Raw genomic sequence first — 21,239 nt, 5'->3', positions numbered from 1 at the left:
TTGTGAATTGGACATCGGTTGAATCACTGCCTGCTTCTAGGAATTATAAACACTATCACGTCATCCACATAAAACAAACACATCGCCATCTGTTCTTCCATTGCTGTTATCAATCCTGATCAAGACAGACCGTGTTATTGGCTCACCGCGACTGATTGCTGGTGGATTGTGGGTCGTCTGATCCTTATTTACGTCTTCCTGCTCCAGCGCTTCCTCCGTCACACCCCCATTCAAATCTGCAAAAGTGACACGCACGACATGTCTATCCAAATTAATTACAAACACAGAAAAAAAAAAAAGGAAAAAAAAATTTTTGGGTGCTTTGTAAAGCTGAAGGATGGTTTAGCTCCAGCCAAATGTAATTATGAGCAGATTGGGAAAACACAAGATTGCCAGAGAAGTACTTCATGGAGGATCTTAGAAAAGAACGTACAGATGGAAACGAGAGGATGTAACTTGTTTGAATCGTCTCTTCCTCTTCTACCTCCTCTGCAACACAGATGGCTTTAAGTTTCTCAAAAACACAGCTAATAATGTCAGTATAAAAAAACACTGTTCAACAAGACTGAACGTATACAGCCGGGCTCTTTGAGGCTGTAGTGGGGCACTGCTGAGATTTAACCCTAATGCTAAAAATGCCGACATGCTGACGCAGGTGCTGTTCGGTGTGTTTAGCATGTTCACAATCATAGTTTAACATGTTAGCATGCAAAGTACAGCTGAAGCTGATGGGAATGTGATTTATCAGAAATGCCTGCAAAACGTAAGTATCTGACAAAAAACAATTGGTCGCAGGATCAGCATTAGAACTCATTCTGAGAGGGATGAGAACGTCTTCTAAATGGGCGTGCTGGTCTTACAGGGAGGTGTGTTCAGGTGCATTCTGGGCGTGCTGGTCTTACAGGGAGGTGTGTTCAGGTGCATTCTGGGCATGCTGTTCTTACAGGGAGGTGTGTTCAGGTGCATTCTGGGCGTGCTGGTCTTACAGGGAGGTGTGTTCAGGTGCATTCTGGGCGTGCTGGTCTTACAGGGAGGTGTGTTCAGGTGCATTCTGGGCGTGCTGGTCTTACAGGGAGGTGTGTTCACGTGCATTCTGGGCGTATTGCTATCTATGAGGCAGCGGGAAGTGATCGCGCCATTGACCAACAAAAACCTGGTCTAAAGTCAATAACGCAGCATTTCATTGTTATTTTAACAGAGCATTAGTAAAATGCTCCTAGGCTCGTGCACAGCGCGCGCACACTATGCTTGTTACACACACAGGGACACACAGCAGCACACACACATGCAGAAGATTACAAATAAAAATATTAATCCTCCATCATAATAGCAATGCTCCAAGGTCCAAACGCGCCTGGCTTTTAAAGGGAATGGGAGATGATCTCTGATTGGTTGATTGCATGTTACGCCCAAAACACACCTCTGATTAATGAAGACACTAAGTACAACCCTTTAGAACCAGGCGCCCGGTGCACGGACCCTTTTTTCCGCCATCAAACTAGCAAAAGTGGATTTGGACTCGCCCTAAACACACCTGCACCAGGCGCTTCATGCCGTGTGCTTAGATCGTTAAAATAGGGCCCTGTGTGTGACCACGTATACAGCAGAGAGGTGACATGCAGTGAGTGTGTAGAAGAATCCTTCTATTTAATGTTGACTGTTGATTTGTGTCTATCCTACTGTCTACTTTATTCCCTTCTAATGCCCATATTTAATGCTGTCTTTTTTTAAACTTTATCCTTGCACTGCTATAGTTTTTATATGACTATGTCTACATTATTCTCTTATATTGTCCATATTGAATGCTGGTCTCTAGACTTTATCCTTGCACTATTGGACTTACTTGCACTACCACCACGACACACCCTCTCATACAGCACCTTACCATGCTTATACATCCCTTGTAGTACATTCATGTGGATTTTTTATTTAGTATCTTTTCTTTTATTGTCCATATTATTCATGTGGATTTGTCATTTTATCATCCTGTTTATGATGTATGTGTATGTTGTGTGTGATGTCTGTAAGCTACTGGGACCTGGAATTTCCCCTTAGGAATCACTAAAGTATCTATCTATCTATCTATCTATCTATCAATCCATCCATCCATCTTGCTGTTGCCCTCCTCTCGTCTCTGTGTTGCCGCGGTGACCTGCGTGACTATTAGAGAGCGTACCTGCGTGCGTCAGCAGGAGGGGCGAGCCTGGCGGTGGGGTGATGAGGTCACTGCGGTTACCCACGCTGCTGGTCATTAGCGGGTCCATCTCTGCAGGCCAAACACAATAACGGCTCAGACCGAGTCGGAGCAAACACACACTGGCCACCGAGCTGCGTGAGTCACAGCGGAGGTGGAGAAAGCTGGGTTGTCAGCCACGTGTTGTGATTGGAAGATTGGACCAAAAAAAAAAAGAAGCTGATTTGTACTTTTGACGGAGCTAGTCTTCCAGTCTTTGTGCGGAGCTAGTTGAAGGCAACACACTGCAGGTGAATAGGGTAAAAATTTTGTAAAATCTAAAATAGCACAAAATTTCTCTGTTTTCTGAAATGTAAGGTTTCAAACACGGATGCTTAAAGGTCCAATGTGTAACGTGTTTAGTTGTTTATTATCAAAATCTGTGTTGCCCGTTCACAAACTTGTCCTTTTTCATGAATATTAATCACCACCATCAATTCCAAGTATTCCTTTTGGCTTGAAATATTACATTTGCATGACCTGGGGTAGACGCTCCATATTCATGCTCCATCTTGAAATACGTTAGCCGGTAAAGGACATACAGGACATACTGCTCCACCTTTCACGTTTTCGCTGTCACATGATAGACTCACAGCTGCTGCTAATGCTGCTAATGCTGCTAACGGGTATCGTAGCTTCCCGGACCCTTTTTGAAGCGTGAAGGCCACCGTAGCTGTAATACGTACTTTGAACTGCGTGGCGCGAGAGAGTTGATTGCGATATATGATCTCAACACTCTCAAGCTTTATTCAACGGCACTCGTAATCTGTTTTATTTTTTTCCTGGGAAAAAAAATTGGCTATCAATCAATCAATCAATCAATTTATTTATATATAGCACGCTTAAAAACAACCATGGTTGACCAAGGTGCTTCACAGGTTAAAACACAACAAATTACTGCTCATACATTTTATACAACAATAAAACGTGTAATATACAATATACGAGGTATAGTGAAATTAAAATAAAATAAAAATTACCAGGAAAGTAACAAACCTAGGAAAAGCCAAAGAAAAGTAATGAGTTTTTAACAATGATTTAAAGCATTCCACAGTTTGGCAGGTTCTGATATGGACTGGCAAGTTGTTCCACAAGTTAGGGGCAGCTACACTGAAGGCTCGATCACCTCTGGTTTTTAGTCTGCTTCTCGGTACATCCAAGAGGAGGAGATTAGCAGATCTTAGCACTCTAGCCGGTAGTTGGCGGGTAACTTTAAAAATGTAGTAGCCATGTTGTCTGGTGAATAAAAAAAAGTGAATATAAAGGTCCCATGACATGGTGCTCTTTGGATGTTTTTATATAGGCCTTAGTGGTCCCCTAATACTGTATCTGAAGTCTCTTTTATATAGACCTTAGTGGTCCCCTAATACTGTATCTGAAGTCTCTTTTATATAGACCTTAGTGGTCCCTAATACTGTATCTGAAGTCTCTTTTATATAGACCTTAGTGGTCCCTAATACTGTATCTGAAGTCTCTTTTATATAGACCTTAGTGGTCCCCTAATACTGTATCTGAAGTCTCTTTTATATAGGCCTTAGTGGTCCCCTAATACTGTATCTGAAGTCTCTTTTATATAGGCCTTAGTGGTCCCCTAATACTGTATCTGAAGTCTCTTTTATATAGGCCTTAGTGGTCCCCTAATACTGTATCTGAAGTCTCTTTTATATAGACCTTAGTGGTCCCCTAATACTGTATCTGAAGTCTCTTTTATATAGGCCTTAGTGGTCCCCTAATACTGTATCTGAAGTCTCTTTTATATAGTCCTTAGTGGTCCCCTAATACTGTATCTGAAGTCTCTTTCCCGAAATTCAGCCTCGGTGCAGAATTACAGCCACTAGAGCCAGTCCCACAATGAGCTTTCCTTAGGATGTGCCATTTCTGTGTCTGTAGCTATTGAGGAGGAGAGAGGGGGGGCAAGGTGGAGGGTGGGGGTGTGGCCTTGACCAAGTACCACTTTCCTCGTTTGAAAGCCATGATGTCTCTCTCTCTCTCTCTCATCGGTGGGCCAAATTCTCTGGGCGGGCAAATCAGAGAAAGGGGAGGTAACCTTGCTCCTTATGACCTCATAAGGAGAAGATTCCTGATTGGCCCATCTGAGCTTTCATTTTCTCAAAGGCAGAGCAGGATACCCAGGGCTCGGTTTACACCTATCACCATTTCTAGCCACTGGGGGGCCATAGGCAGGCTGGGGGAACTCATATTAATGTTAAAAAACCTCGTGAAGTAAACTTTTCATGCCATGGGACCTTTAAAGCCCTGGTTGCAGCCCTAGTTTTCACACTCCAGTTCCGGCATCGTTGAAAACTCACAGTCTCTCTTGAGACGCAGTGATGTGATGAGCGTCAACAGAAAGCTTCACAAAGTGAACTCGACCACAAACAGGTTTTTTTTTTACCTGCTGACAGGAAGGAAGAGTTGGACAGCTGCTGGCTCGCAGAGTCGTTGCCCGCTGAGAGAACATCTGGAGAGAAGGAGATGGAGGACATGATGAGACCAGCAGACAGACGAACAGGATGAATTTCGGTCTCTCTTTTAATAGAAATCCACTCCAAAGAGTCACTTCACATGAAGCCTGCAGCCGTTCTAACTCAAGTGCTCACTCAAAAAGAATGAATTCATTACAAACTTACAAACTAAAGAAACTCTCCTTCATTTTGTTACACCAATCATGAAATCCCTTTTTCTCGCAGCCCACTGTTGATATTTTGAAAGCCAAATGTGACAAACTTGGCTGTAATTGTTCACATTTCATTGTGTTGTAGCAAACCACTTTAAAAATGTTCTTGCCGGACAATCCTGCCTTTTCCCCACTTAGACATTATGTCCACATTACTGATGATTATTTATCTAAAATCAAAGTGTGAAGATATTTTGTTAAAAGCACCAATTTTCAACCCTAGAATATCGTCGCAATATCGATATCGAGGTATTTGGTCAAGAATATCGTGATATCTGATTTACTCCATCTCGCCCAGCCCTAGAAGGAACTTCTTTTGGTGGAACGTATACGTTCAAAAGTAGTTTTAGTCTTTAACAGAAAACTCAGATTGGACAGATAGTCTAGCTAGCTGTCTGGATTTACCCTGCAGAGATCTGAGGAGCAGTTAACCATAGTCCTCAGAAATCCACCGGAGGTTAGAACGCTAACACAAAGGAAGAGGAAGGGGATGGACATCCGAAAAGAGTGACACCTGGCGGTCCAGAAATGGAGCGTCGTGGATACAGACTACAGCGCCTGTAAATTAGTGGAGACATTTTGTTGAGCGCCACAACCAGGATGCGATTTTCCAGGGGGGATGTATGGGATTTCCCCCTTTCTGGTCTACATATCCCTGCCTCTGCTGAATTATTTTTATCCCCGGTGGGGACAAATTGTTCACCCCCATAAAGTGATCATCTACTTCACCAATAGACCATGTATTATATACCTAAAATAGAAGTATTTTAAACTAATATAAAGCTTTGTAACGTGAACGTCTATAGCAGGGGTGTCAAACTCAACTTCCCTAAGGGCCACACTAGAAAGTGAGAATCACATCAAGGGCCAGACATAGAGTTTATTGCTTTTATGTCATGGGAAAAGTCAAATATCTTTTACTGTATTATTGCATGTTTCAAATAGTCTTCTCTCTTACAGTTTGATCGACAAAAAGTATGAAGAAAATGCCAAAAAACTTTTGGAAAAAGCATAAAAAATGTTGTGAAATGTGACAAAAAGTATTTGGGCCAAAATGTATTGTGAACCTAAATGTATATAGGGGCCGGATCAAAATTAGCAAGGGGCCGGATATGGCCCGCGGGCCTTGAGTTTGACACGTGTGGTCTATAGTGCCATAAAACGATAAAATCTGAGCAGCATTTGCTGGTTGTATTTAGCCGCTCCAGAGCTCCGGGACGCCGGCTATCAGCGGCGGTTGTTTAGCCGCCAACAGGTGACCGTGAGCCGGCTACAGGCACCGCCAGATGATGCTCCTTTCAGGGGCCGTGTATTGGTAGAGGAGTCTAGCCAGAAAAAAGTGAGCATCTACGGCGATGACAGTTGAGTTTAGGCACCAAAATGACTCGTTTCACTATCAGAATTTGATCCATTCAGTCCGATAACATTTGGAAAGTCTAGAGGAGCTGTGCAATTACATAATTGAATCCCCATTCAAGTTAGCTGAGGGCTACACAGGAAGTACTCTCTAACGTTACAGCTGTAGCGCGCTGGGTTTACAGACTGATCTCACGAAGTGGCGTTATGTTTGACACGCCAATCCGTACGGCATTATTGGCGTGTTATCAAGACGCATACTCTCTTTTTAACGTGTATATCAACGCCATTTGGCCTCCGTTGACTTACATTACCTTGTGATTGCGTGTGAATTGACGCCGTAGCGAGTAGTATGAAAGGGTGAAAATCTGCACAGGGAGGTTGGTTGGGGGGGGAGGATGGGTCAAACACAGGACTTTCACCCAGGAGACGGGTCCCGCGTGTCACATTTCCTAAACTCAACCGTCCCGTTCTTCTTTTCCTAAACCCAACCCGTTCGCCGTGATGCTAATTCCTCGAGCCGTCTTTCCTGCTCCGTCTACGTGTCGCTCTTACACTGTTACCCCTGGCAACTGGTGGGCGGGCTCAGACGCCTCCCAAATCGTCACGTGACAGCAAGCTACCATGACGTATGTCCTCATTGTCAATACGGCGTAGACATACACGCGGATAGCTCAAAATGCGTACAGATAACAAGTGGCGTGTACGTTTACGCAAAGTCATGATGTCACGTTGGGGTTTAGGTTTTTACAGGTATATCTGGCAACCCGGCCTGGCTGTCAGACTGGGCCGTAGACACCAACACACAGGCCAAAACACAGACAGACATTCTGTCACGCAACGGAAATTTCAAAAGGAGAACATACTGGCTTTTAGCCTGACAAGCCTGACCCACATCCAGATGTTGGGTCTGGGAACTCACCATTGACGGAGCTCAATCCGAGTGGCGGGATAAACGGTTGTCTTTCAAATTCCCTCTGCACGCAATAGGATAGCGCTGCAACCAACCAGAGCAACGAAGAAGGTAGGAAAGCTAGTTGATAGATTAAACTTTTGCCGTATCCGGTCGGCAAAACTCCGAACACATCTTCCTTTTTTAAGAATGACTTCAGTGCCGTTCTTTGTTCTTTTCTCAAAGAAAAGCTGAACTCCAAGTCTTCCAGAAGACCACTGTTCCCAGCAGCAGCAGCCATAAGCCCCGCCCACCAACTCTATACATGATGTGATTGGCCTGACCAAGATTTGGTTTTTCCAGCTCGCAAGCCAACGGAGAGTGCCTAGACTGACCCTGACTGCACAATACATTTGCTGCCACTAGGGTGCGTCTAGATTTCTAGGCCATCTGGCTTTAGCATTGTTGTCGGAAAAGATAGTATTTCAACTTAGCATCTTTCCTTAATATCTGATGACGCATTGGGGTCATTTTTGGATTTATTACAGTAAATATATTACATATTGGACCTTAATTTCCTGATTTACTCCTTATTTTCTTCAATAATTTGGGTTTTTAAGAACTAGGCTACAACATATGAGGGGTGTCATACTTGCTTTTTATCAACAAAAACGTAATTAAAGTTGAGATAAGGTTCAAACAGTAAAATATTTATTCCGAGAGAAAAACTCGCCCCTGAACTGTCAAACTGCAACCCAACCGGCTTTACACTTTAACTTTTCCTGTGAAGTTCTCCACTTTAATAACCTCCTGTAACTCCGCTCCTCCGGCTTCTCTCAGACAGAGAGAAAGATCAAATGAACTGTTTTTTTTTTTTTTTCTCTCTCCGGCTGTGCGTGGGCAGGCAACTGCAGGATTAAACGTCAAGAGGTCATCGCTTTAATTGGCTGCGAGATGCAGAGGTGTGACTCAGGCATCTGCGCACCTACCTAATCAATTGCTCCCTCTGATCTAGGGCGCTCCGACATCGCTGCTGACGCAAATCCCGGCTGACGCACTCGTCTGGAGAGGGAAGGTCGTAACTCATGAGCACAAATGTCCAAATTATTGACGCATAGTGCATCATGTTGTATTAACTTGTTTCAGTTCTGTTCTGAACTATTGAGATCTTAATTGTGCTTAATAAATAAATAAATAAATACTGAATGGACAGTATCTTAAAGGTCCCATGACATGGTGCTCTTTGGATGCTTTTATCCCTTGCTATTTGTCCCCTAATACTGTATCTGAAGTCTCTTTTATATAGACCTTAGTGGTCCCCTAATACTGTATCTGAAGTCTCTTTTATATAGGTCTTAGTGGTCCCCTAATACTGTATCTGAAGTCTCTTTTATATAGACCTTAGTGGTCCCCTAATACTGTATCTGAAGTCTCTTTTATATAGGTCTTAGTGGTCCCCTAATACTGTATCTGAAGTCTCTTTTATATAGACCTTAGTGGTCCCCTAATACTGTATCTGAAGTCTCTTTTATATAGACCTTAGTGGTCCCCTAATACTGTATCTGAAGTCTCTTTTATATAGGCCTTAGTGGTCCCCTAATACTGTATCTGAAGTCTCTTTTATATAGGCCTTAGTGGTCCCCTAATACTGTATCTGAAGTCTCTTTTATATAGACCTTAGTGGTCCCCTAATACTGTATCTGAAGTCTCTTTTATATAGACCTTAGTGGTCCCCTAATACTGTATCTGAAGTCTCTTTCCCGAAATTCAGCCTTGGTGCAGAATCACAGCCACTAGAGCCAGTCCCACAATGAGCTTTCCTTAGGATGTGCCATTTCTGTGTCTGTAGCTATTGAGGAGGAGGGGGAGGTGGAGGGGGAGGTGGAGGGGTGGCCTTGACCAACTGCCAACTTGCCCGTTTGAAAGCCATGATGTCTCTCTCTCATGGGTGGGCCAAATTCTCTGGGCGGGCAAATCAGAGAAAGGGGAGGTAACCTTGCTCCTTATGACCTCATAAGGAGAAGATTCCTGATTGGTCCATCTGAGCTTTCATTTTCTCAAAGGCAGAGCAGGATACTCAGGGCTCGGTTTACACCTATCACCATTTCTAGCCACTGGGGGACCATAGGCAGGCTGGGGGAACTCATATTAATGTTAAAAAACCTCATAAAGTGAAATTGTCATGCCATGGGACCTTTAAAGGGTAACTACCGTTTTTTTCAACCCCTATTTTCCTATGTTTCTGTGTCTAAGTGACTGATGGTACCAACAATCTTTGACATTGGTCCAGTATTAAGTGAGATCGCTGCAGTCGGCAGCGGTGAAACAAGCTACAATGTAAGTTAATAGGGCGATTGTGCAGCTTGTATTTACCTTCACAAAAGTGCTCGTTTTGCTGCTGACAGACTCAGATTATTATTAAGTGTATAAGTGTCTGACAACATTATGGAAAGGATTTCTAAGGAGGTCGACCTTTCTGTTAAAGAGTAAGATCCTTTTTTTAACCATAAAAACCTCCACAAAATTGCGTTCGCTAAACCCACCAGACTCCATGTAAATAACCAGTAATTTTAGCATCGTAAAATACACTTCGTTCAAAGTGGACAGAAACTAAATGTGAAAACTAAACTATGAAAAGCCGTTTTGGGTCGTCTGTCCACTTTTCCAACCATCACAGCTCTAGTTTTGGTTGAAATAAACACATAGTTTACTGATTTACATGTGACAATATGTTGGCTCTATACACGCTAAAAGTACTGTTTTTTTAAATGGAGTCTGGTGGGTTTAGAGCTAGCGACTTCAGAGCTGTTTCTGGTTAAACAGAAAGGTCTCAAAGAGGTTTTAAAGGTCTATCTCTGTAGGGATCCTTTCCATAATGTTGTCAGACACTTCGAATATTAATCTGAGTCTGTCAGCGGCAAAATGAGCACTTTGTGAAGGTAAATACAAGCTGGACAATTGCCCTTAACTTACATTGTATAAAGTATTGTTTTTTTTAAATGAAGTCTGGTGGGTTTAGCGCTAGCGCCTTCAGAGATTTTTAGTGACACAAATAAGACAGAAGTGCTTATAACTTTATGTTACTGCAGCTTTCACAACTGTTGATACGGGGCGGCACCCGTGTTGGATTTTGGGCTACTGCGAGGTTGTCCGAGTTCCGAGCTCGTAAATCCGAGGTCAGGGGGCGTGTTTCCGACTTTAACCTCGTAAAAAAAACGAGTTGCGAGGTAAATAGAACGCGGCCTAAATATCTTTGCTCTCAGTTAACTAACATTTCTATGCATGTGTATTAGGACACGTCACCTGTGTGGTTTGTAGCGGCGCAGGACGCGGCGGCGAGGCCTCTCAGTTCCGAGCTGGAAGCGCTCTGAGTCATGCAGTCGATGGCGGCCTGGTCACATTCACAAAACCTCCGCTGACAGCCATCAGCAGCGTCTCCCCGGGACAGAGAACAGACAACTCGTTAATGTCCACAGACTGTTAGACTGTCATCTAACACACAGAAAGACACGCAAGACTCGTGTCACACAGACAGACAGACAGACAGACAGATAGACAGAGAGACAGACAGATAGACATACAGAGACAGACAGAGAGACAGACAGACAGACCGATAGACATACAGAGACAGACAGAGAGATAGACAGAGAGACCGAGAGACAGACAGACAGACAGATAGACATACAGAGACAGACAGAGAGACAGACAGAGAGACAGAGAGACAGACAGAGAGAGACAGACGGACAGACAGAGAGACAGCCAGCCAGAGAGACAGACAGAGAGAGACAGACAGACAGAGACATACAGACAGAGAGAGAGAGAGAGACAGACAGACAGAGAGACAGACAGACAGACAGAGAGAGAGACAGAGAGAGAGAGAGACAGAGAGATAGACAGACAGACAGACAGACAGACAGAGAGAGACAGACAGACAGAGAGAGACAGACAGACAGAGACATACAGACAGAGAGAGAGAGAGACAGACAGACAGACATAGAGAGACAGACAGACAGAGAGAGAGAGAAAGACAGAAAGACAGAGAGAGAGACAGACAGAGAGATAAACAGACAGACAGACTGACAGACAGAGAGAGAGACAGACAGAGAGAGAGAGAGAGAGAGACAGACAGAGAGACAGACAGACAGACAGCATATGAGCATGAAATATTTGAATATTATTTGATTATTTAAAACAAATAACAAATGGAATTTGAATGGTATTATTGAGGAAGACCGACAGCTCTACTGTACAGACACATGAGTGCTTTTCTTATCTTACTCTTATAACTCTCAGCGAGGAAGCACATGAGCATATTTCCCAAAATGTCCCGTAGCGTGTGGGTCTTACCACAGCTGGTGTTTGCTGTTGAACAGGTGAAGTTGTCGGGGAGGGGAGGCAGGGGCTGCCTGCAGGGGGCAGCGTCCTGATAACACTGCCGGTGAGTCGCACAGCAGCTGGAGGAAAGAGGAAATACACAACAACTTTAAAATGACATCATTGTTACACACAATCATTGCAGGGCTGTGCAATGAATCTAATTGTGATCTCAATTTCGATTCTGGCTCCTAACGATCACAAAAACAAGGTCATTGAGCAAAACTAATATTTTGCACATTACGTTTTGCGAGTAAAGTCTTATTTTGTTTCACTTTTTTCACTCTTCAAGTTTTTTTTTTCTTTATTTAGAGCAGCTGAAGAGAGACAGGAAATAGGGAAGACAGAGTGACATGTAAAAGGGCTTCGGGTCGGATTCAAACCCGAGCCGCTGGCGAGGACTGAGCCTATGTGGGGCGCGCGCTCTACCAGGTGAGCTATAGGCCGCCATGTTTCACTCTTACTTTAAGTAAAAAAAAATGCAACATCTTTGCAAAAGTCAATGAGTAATCGTGTGTTAAATAATTGTGATTATGATTTTTTTTCCATAATCTTTTCTCTGTCTTTCGTTTAGTCGCTGTGTCACAGGGGATAACCAATCAGCAGAGAGCTGTCTGTAAAGTTGTGGTTGTCGGGGCTGAACGTGGCCCAGATCAGAGCAGACTGGGCTTTTCTTGTGTGGAATTGGGGGCTTAAAGAGACAGGTGCTAAAACAGCATTTCAGACAGAGGATAACTACAGGTTTATTCAGGTATATCATTAAAATAAAGTGCTTTTTGAACATGAAACTCATGTCAACATGTTCTAGTAGAAGCCCAAAATACAAATATCAACCAGAAAATAAGCATAAAATGTGACCTTTAAACTGAATGAAATACCTCGTGGGGATGGGAGGGGGTATTTAAGAATACCAATGGCTCTATAATGTTTTAAAACCTCACTCTCCAGCCGGTAGTCGAAAAATATTCCAATCTGTTTTAAAACTCTCCCAGTCCACTTTGCACATGCCTGCCTCCAGGCCTCCGAAATCCATTCGGCCCCCACGCTGTATTTTAAATCCAGCAGCAGCCACTGCCCGCTGCGATCAGAGTTGTACTCACGTGTCCAGAGGATCCGCGGGGTTTCCAGCCGCCACGTATCTGCAGGAGCAGCCGTAGTCTTCCAGGTCGCGCGGGCAAAGCCCCGTCGCACAGCGCAGCTTCACAGCAAAGCCCAGCAGCGCGGGGAAATTATCGAAGACCGAGTGGAGCCAGGTGAAGCGCGGGCCGAGGCAGTCTGCGCCACGAAGACGGGGAAACGAGAGGAGACAAACACACACGGAGGCTGTGAGAGGAACTCAATATTTCTCCGTCTCGCAGGTGGAGAGCAGAGTGATTTCATCACAGATAATCCTGTTTCTCTGAGTCACAGAGGCGCCTGCAGAGCAGAAAATCATTCAGGCCACAGGCTGTAGGACTGGAGCTTTTCAGGGAATCAGTCAACAACACCATAACAGTAGTGGCAGAGGACATGTTCTAAGCCGGTTACACACCGCCTGCGTGGCGTGAGCGTGGCGTTTCTGTTGCGTGGCGGCTGCGTGCCGTTTTCTATGTCTTTATACACCAGAAAGGTCTCTGACGCGGCGCTGCTGCCAGCCTCGTCTGGACACATGGATGTTTCCCATTGATAAAATGAAATACCATGTTAAACATAAATATATACTGATCTGATTACAGCAAAGACAACGTCGGCAGTATTGACGGCAAAATAGGCTCCAGAATATTTCCTTCTGTATTGACGGGTGCAATATTAGAAAAAAATATATATAAATATATATATATATATATATATATATATATTTATTTATATTACATTTATATCTGCATTTATATCAAAACCTTTTCAAACATCTGAGACTTCATTTGAGACTTTCAAACATCAACATGCCATTTAGTAATATGTATTTGTGTCTAAACGGCGTCATTACAGAGGTGTCAATCTCAGTTTCCCTCAGGGGCCACACTGGAAAATAGGAATCACATCAAGGGCCAGACACGTAGAGTTTATTAAAATGCTTTAAAAAAAATTTTTTTCGAAAAAGTCAAATATTTGTGACTGTATTATTGCATGTCTCACATACAGTAGTCTTCTCACTTGCAGCTCAACTCGGCTCGCTTGGAACTTCGACGAAGGTGATGCTAAAAAAAAATCGCTAAAATCGCCAAAAGAGGTTTTAAAAAGGTCTATTTCTGTAGGGATCCTTTCCATAATGTTGTCAGACACTTAGAACAATAATATGAGCCTGTCAGCGGCACAAAGAGAACTTTTAGTGGACAGAAATTGACGATGTACACGTGCCCCGTAGGGTTACATTGCAGCCCGGTCTGCGGCTGCCGGTTACAACGATCACGCTTTAATACTGGACCAATTTCAAAGATTGTTGTTCTGTCGGTCCAAACCGAACCAATGAATCAGACTTCTGACTCACTCATTAATAATAATAATCAGCAGCTTATGTGTCACACCGCTCGCTGCCATTATGTTTCATCGTCACCACTCACCAGTCATGTAATCTGTGATCTGGTCGCCGGCCTCTGGGTCCGGGCAGAAGATGGAGCCGGCAGACAGCGCTGAAGACAAAGACCAATGTGATTATAACTGAGATTTGATTAACATTTAACACATCGGTAAACCACCACATTATTACACACACGTGCCACATTAGTATAATTACACAAAACACATGGAAGCATCACGGGAAAAGTCAGCCGCGGCTTTATATGTACATTTAAAGGACACTGGAGTTTGTTTGAAATGGCCCGTTTCATATTTCTTTAACCCTCTGAGGACAAAAGACGAGTCCAAGCGATGTTTGCCAAACACTCCTACTGAAAAAGTGATGTCACAAAATTTCATTTTAGACATTTATTTACTATTTTATTCATAGGACGCTACTTTAATGAAGCCAAGACTTTTGTAAACTCATTTCAAGCAGCAAAACAATTGAGTGAAAGTACGTTTTCACAAGAGATTTGAGAAATATTTCCGCTTTAGGGCCAAATGATCTCTCTACACATTGCTTTTGGAACTATTTTGGGCATCGCTATACAGAAAGCTATGGTTAGGGCTAGCTAAATTTGCACTGAACATTTTGATATGAAATACATGGGGATCAGTTACATGCAAATACCCTTAAAGAGGAATTCAAAATATCTAAAAATGCCCTTTATTAATCATTTTTACAATGCATTGATTCGGCATTGTATTCGAGTGTCAGACCATAATCGATTATTAATAGCCTACTGATGTTGCTTGTTGAGTTTCCGTTCGCTTCTTCTTTTTTCTGCCTTGGCGGCTCATCTGATTGACGTCATTCGCCGCGCTAAACATGGCGGAGGGCTGAATGCAAGAGCGAGGCGTTATCGCTGACTAAAAACGACGGAGCAGCAAACCCAAAGGGTTAAAAAGAAAAGGACAGCAGAGACACTGTACTTCAGAAAAGCATACCGACCACATAACGTTAGACTTTTTTCAAAAGTCGGCTCGCTAGCGACGAGCCTGGCGATGGCGGGGAATATTGATAACGTTAACGTGAGTTACTAGCGAAGAGGACAGTAAACGAGCAGCCACTAACTTACTAGTTCAGCTGTCCCACCTCCATGACTTTAACCAGCCCAACATCATCCACAGAGCCGGCCCGACCCATAAGCGAAGTAAGCAACTGCTTAGGGCCCCGTGGCTACCAGAGGGCCCCCCAAGAGCGCTTGAAATGTCCCACAATAGAGCTCATGTCAGAGCCGGTCTATTTAAAGATAGTTGCTGCTAATAGCTAATAGCGAAATAGTAGCTAATTAGCGGAGCCCCTCCATGACCTCTTCAACCTGAGTCTACAGACAGAGAAAGTCCCGGTGTTGTGGAAAACATCCTGTCTTGTACCAGTGCCCAAAACAGGACGCCCGGTGGAGATGAATGACTACAGGCCAGTGGCGTTAACATCCCACATTATGAAGACTCTGGAGCGGCTGATCCTCCGCCACCTGAAACCGCAGGTTGCACAAGAATTAGATCCCCTTCAGTTTGCCTACCAGGAACATATAGGAGTGGAGGATGCGGTCCTCTTCATGTTGCACCGGGCCTATGCCTATCTGGATGTGCCTGGTTCTTATGTAAGGATCATGTTTTTTGACTTTTCTAGTGCATTTAACACCATCCAGCCCCTTGTACTGAGAGACAAGCTCGTAAGTATAGGGGTGGCCCCCTCCTTGACCAACTGGATAACGGACTACTTAACATCAAGGCTGCAGTTTGTCAAGTTGGGGAAGTGTGTTTCGGGGTCGCTGGAGTGCAGTACGGGGGCTCCACAGGGGACAGTGTTGGCTCCGTTCCTGTTCACTTTGTACACATCGGACTTCAAGTACAATTCTGAGTCCTGCCACATCCAGAAGTACTCCAATGATACGGCTGTTGTGGCATGTGTGCGAGGTGGACGGGAGGAGGAGTACAGGGACCTTGTGGAGGACTTCTGTGACTGGAGCAATAAGAACTGTCTCCTCCTGAACACCACCAAGACTAAAGAGATGGTGGTGGATTTTAGGAGGTCAAAGCCAAACTGTCAGCCGGTCTGCATAAAGGGGGAGGCCATTGAGGTTGTGCAGACCTACAAGTACTTGGGTGTACTCCTGGACAGTAAGCTTGACTGGTCCGCTAATACAGATGCTCTGTACAAAAAGGGACAGAGCCGTCTCTTCTTTCTCAGGAGGCTCAGATCTTTTGACATTAGTAGCGATCTGCTGCTCATGTTTTATCAGACTGTGATGGCGAGTGTCCTGTTTTATGGGGCGGTTTGTTGGGGTGGCAACATGACAGACAAGAACAGTAGACGTCTCGACAAGCTGGTCAAAAAGGCCAGCTCAGTGCTGGGCAGAAGACTGGACTCACTGAGAACTGTAGTAGAGGGGCGTGCATGCAACAAACTGTACGCCATAATGGGGAATGACAAGCACCCCCTTTACAACGTCCTGGCTGGACAGAGGAGCAGTTACAGTGAGCGACTGCTCTCGCTGCACTGTAGGACAGAGAGGTTCAGGAGATCCTTTGTCCCCACAGGCATCAGGCTATTTAACACCAACAAATGACACCCCCCCCCCACCTCCCCTCCCCTTAATTCCCATTAACTCTTAACGCAGACATAATATAATTATGCTGCTTTTATTCTGTTTTTAACTCTCTTGTGTATGCATTCGCAGTGTATTTATTTATTTATTTATTAATTATAGGGAACTGTGTGGTGTATACGAGTGTGTGTTTATGTGTGAGCTGCTGGACACTTGAATTTCCCCACGGGGATGAATAAAGTATCTTCTATTCTATTCTATTCTATTCTAAATAGGTCTCACATAAGTCTTTAAATACTTATTTGTACATGATGAGTGCTTAAACTAATATTTACAATACACAAGTTGGTCTAGTGCCAAGTGCAGTGGCAACATGTTGCAATGTGGAGAGTCCCCAAACCAAATCCTGCTTAGTCCCCAAAAGTCTAGGGCCGGCACCTGGTCATCCAGGACCTGAGTATCAGCAGGACAAGGCAAAGAGCCACAGCCCAGCGACAGCCACCTGTTCAACTGCCCAACCTCCGGACTTGCACCTGAGGGTGGGGCGTCCTCTGGAAGGAATCCATAGGCTAGCTAACGTGAGCTAACGTTACTGTTAGGTGATGCTACACAGGTATTACAAACACGTTTGATGGATCAAAATGATAGTGTGACCAATATCAGTAGAAAAATGCTCTAATGCTTTAATTGTGGTTATACAAAATAACCGTGATTATGTAAACAAAAAATTGCGGTTAGACAATTATTTAATAGTTGTTACAGGCCTACATCAGTATAAAAATATGTAAAACTCAACACACAAGTTCATAAGATCAAAGTGATTAAAACACATATAGACATTTGTTCCAATGTTTCCAAAAGCAAGAAGTGTACCTTGTGTCACTCCGTGTGGGCTCAGTTACAGCCATTATAATTACATGTTTGAATAAGTTAAAGGTGCTGTAGGTAGGATTGGGAAGATCCAGGACTTAGCCAAAAAATGTGAACATCGACAACTTCTCAGTCCCTCCCCCCTTTCCGCTAAAGCCCAAAACGGTCTCCTAAGCCCCTCCCCCCACGAGGGAGAATGAATGTGTGTGCATGAGCAGTGACTGACACGCAGTTAGACACCCCTGCCCGCCCTGATTGGTGCCTCTGAACAGGGAGCGGAGGATTTTTGCAAATCTCACTCCAGGCTGTAGGTGGAGCCAGAGGAGCTGGATTTATTTTAATGACCTGCTTCATGTAGTTCTTCTGGAACATAGGGTCAGTTTCAGCAGATATGACAGAAAGTTAGTTTTATAACTCTTACCTACTGCACCTTTAAGTGACACATACATTTGAACATAGAATTTCTCTACACAGCATGAAAGGTGGGAACATTACTAGTCACAAACACATGACTCCCACTTGTAATCTTGGCAGTCTGAGAAAGATTCTGAATGCCTTCTGAGGCTTTCTCAGTTTTGCCTTAGCTGCACCACAAGTGGGCTGTACAGAGCGGAGTACAGTAGGCTCTAAAAAGGGCGGTTTTAACATCATCTGCGCACCGGTCGAATTTTGCACAGATTAAGAATTAATAAAGGAATCTTGTAGCAATCTATCAAATCAGACGTTGACGGATTTTGGTCCAGATGCATCAGAGTGTGTCTATATGAAAACTCACCGTTTGGAAGAGCAGATAGCGTGAAAATCCATATCACAAACATGACTCGTACCTGCATTCAGAGGGAGAAAGTGTTTGTTTAATGATGAACATTCAATTAGGTGCAAAGGGGGGAAATCTGAGAACTCCCATCTTTAAGAGTAAAGACACAAATGTTGCTCTGATCATTGTTACTGCAGAGCATAGCTTCAATTTGGCAATTATACAGTATATATAATATGACTATGAAACCACTTTTCCAACCATCACAACTCTAGTTTTGGTTGAAATAAACACACAGTTTACTGATTTACATGTGAAAATATGTTGGCTCTATACACGCTAAAAGTACTGTTTTTTTAAATGGAGTCTGGTGGGTTTAGCGCTAGCGACTTCAGAGCTGTTTCTGGTTAAACAGAAAGGTCTCAAAGAGGTTTTAAAGGTCTATCTCTGTAGTGATCCTTTCCATAATGTTGTCAGACACTTAGAATATTAATCGGAGTCTGTCAGCGGCAACAACTGAACTTTTAGTGGACGCTAACAGGGTATAAATGCCTTAAAGTTGTTAGTGGGTTAGTAAACAGCTGCCCAGTATCCACATCCAGCAGACACAGAGCAACATGAACCAACTCCTGAGGAAACATCTCTTTCTCTAGCTGCTAGATGCTCCACTATGTTCACCAGCTAGTCTCTAACTGGGACGGGTTGCTGCTGGAGACGCTGAGACTGAACCGGACAGGAAATGGGCTGCAAAACCAAAAGTAGAAGCTAAAAAGAGGCAGAAAAAAGCTTTGTCCACCTTCACTTTACCCTCATGTTTTCCTCGAGTCAAATTTGACCCGTTTTCAAAGTATTTAATTACAGAAATATGGGTTTCTTTCAACCAAATTGTCGCCAAAATAACATGGATGTATGTTCTACGGAACCCAGACAACAATTTAACAAATTAATGATTACTTCCATTACATTTAGGGGTTTCATTCAATTTTATAGCATTAAAAAAAAAAAAATGAAATGGTTTCAAAACAGTCTCCTGACTAAACTGTCTGTGATCCACTCAACATCCTCCGATCTTAACTAACAGTCCAAATAATTCCTGTTTTTATGCAAAAAAATTGGTTATGGTGTCATATTAATTAGGTTTATAGCGCTGAAAATGAGCAAAAATTACAGAAAAAAATAACCAATAAAGTTCTTTTTAAAATAAGTAAATGTATTGGACAAGAAGGCAACACGAGGGTTAAGTCATATACTGTAGAATACAAACTCTAAGGGCTCCCGCACACTGGCGGCGTGGCGTGAGCGTGTCAGCGGCGTGGCGTGTCTGTTTTTATTTCGGCTCCCATGGTAACAGCTTAGAGCTTGCACGCTGCCTGCGTGACACGAACGTCTCAGACGCCGCTCGAGCCGCGGTGAAAACGCGTGCGTGCTAGAAATAGGACCGACGCCTATTTTGGAAGCGTTTCCAAGCAAAATATAATAGGAAAAGCTGTTTATATGTCATTTTGACACGAATACATATTCATAAATGACATTTTGATGTTTGAAAGTCTCGAGGTTTTGACATAAATGCAGATATATAAATGTAATTTAAAAAAATATCAATTTTCAAATATTGCACCTGTCAATACAGAAGGAAATATTCTGGAGCCTATTTTGCCGTCAATACTGCCGACGTTGTCTTTGCTGTAATCAGATCAGTATATATATTCATGTTTAACATGAAGTATACTACTGCCTGAGTGCAGTAAATCAATGGGAAACATCCATGTGTACAGACAAGGCTAGCAGCAGCAGCAGCGCGTCACACACGTTTCTGGTGTGTAAAGACATAGAAAACGCCACCAAGCCGCCACGCAACCGAAACGCTGCGCTCACGCCACGCAGCCAGTGTGCAGGAAGCCTACAAACAACCACACCACAGAGTAAGAGCTGTATTTAGGAACCCGACAAGCCTCCGAGTGCAACCGCTAACCCAACAACAGAGCTTCAAAAAGGTCAAACTAACTGAAAAGTCTTACCTTAGTGGCGGTTGGACGGCACCAGAACTTACGGCCTCTTCATTGAATAAAGAAACGCGTGAAAAGCTGAGTCATCGTAAGGGACCCCACGCGGCTCTGAGGGGGGCTAGCAGCCAATAGAGAGAGTGGAAGCCTTTTTATTTTAGTGCTCTGCAGTCTTCTTTCCCCCGAAAGAATAAACTCAGAGCTCCGCTAACTGTTTATCAGTCCAACTGAGGAGGAGAGGAGAGGGGGGGGGGGCTTTAGCCTTTATTGGCGATTAGGTGACACCCGAGCAGCAGATTCTCATGCTTTGGGTTCCTGGGCAGGTATTTGAGGCTCTAACAGAGGTGGGGGGTCCTAAACAGAGGGACCCACAGAGTGGCCTTTGTCCCGCTATGGGTGGTGGTGGTGGGGGGTTGACCCGGTCTTATCTGATCCTCGCAGCAGTTCTGATCAATGACCCGCTGCAGGTGTGGGGGGGGGTCAGTGAAGCAGAGGAGCTGGGGGTTTAATAATGGGGGGGGACTGATAGTGGGGGCATTGTGTGGGGACAGGTGCATCTGTGCATCTGGGGGGTGTGGGGGGGTGGTGGTACAGATGTTTAGGGCAAATGTCCTGATGCATGCAGGAAGTGGATCCAATTACAGAAAGGCGAGTCCTGCAGCACTCACTAGTCTGGTTAGAATTATTATGATTTATTATTTTCCTTTGTTTCAGCTGCCGAAAAAAGCTGTTCTAGGCCATGGTAGTTCAACAACATGTATGTAGCTGGGGGTGTGTGTGTGTGTGTGTCACTGTGTGTGTGTGTTTGTGTTCATGTCTTTGTGTGTGTGTCTCTGTGTATGTGTGTGTGTGTCTGTCTCCTTGTGTCTGTGTGTGTGTCTGTCTCTCTGTGTGTATGTGGTTGTGTGTTTGTGTGTCTCTGTGTGTGTGTGTCTGTCTCCTTGTGTCTGTGTGTGTGTCTGTCTCTGTGTGTGTGTGTGTGTC

At 43.9% G+C, this 21,239-nt stretch overlaps 1 protein-coding gene across 2 annotated transcripts in view; it reads right to left on the bottom strand.

The window, feature by feature from the left end:
• The window catches only part of oc90 (otoconin 90), a 50,749-nt gene extending 30,168 nt beyond the window's left edge, over positions 1 to 20,581 (bottom strand). The window contains exons 1-9 of one of the 2 annotated variants that reach the window (XM_039814499.1): positions 20,271 to 20,581; positions 18,271 to 18,322; positions 14,073 to 14,141; positions 12,633 to 12,807; positions 11,506 to 11,612; positions 10,462 to 10,593; positions 4,629 to 4,694; positions 2,177 to 2,266; positions 147 to 236 (exon numbers count right to left, since the gene is read on the bottom strand). In XM_039814499.1, coding sequence (XP_039670433.1) covers positions 147 to 236; positions 2,177 to 2,266; positions 4,629 to 4,694; positions 10,462 to 10,593; positions 11,506 to 11,612; positions 12,633 to 12,807; positions 14,073 to 14,141; positions 18,271 to 18,313 — 772 coding nt within the window. In that variant the 5' untranslated portion in view covers positions 18,314 to 18,322; positions 20,271 to 20,581. Of the gene's footprint in view, positions 1 to 146; positions 237 to 2,176; positions 2,267 to 4,628; positions 4,695 to 10,461; positions 10,594 to 11,505; positions 11,613 to 12,632; positions 12,808 to 14,072; positions 14,142 to 18,270; positions 18,488 to 20,270 lie in introns of those variants that run through there. The other variant, XM_039814498.1, reaches the window with a different exon arrangement.
• Positions 20,582 to 21,239: the final 658 nt, after the last annotated feature.

The sequence above is a fragment of the Perca fluviatilis genome, chromosome 11 (genome assembly GCF_010015445.1).
Source record: "Perca fluviatilis chromosome 11, GENO_Pfluv_1.0, whole genome shotgun sequence".
Taxonomy (NCBI): domain Eukaryota; kingdom Metazoa; phylum Chordata; class Actinopteri; order Perciformes; family Percidae; genus Perca; species Perca fluviatilis.
The sequence above is the reverse complement of the archived record's forward strand: the minus strand, read 5'-3'. Positions and strand labels throughout refer to the sequence as shown.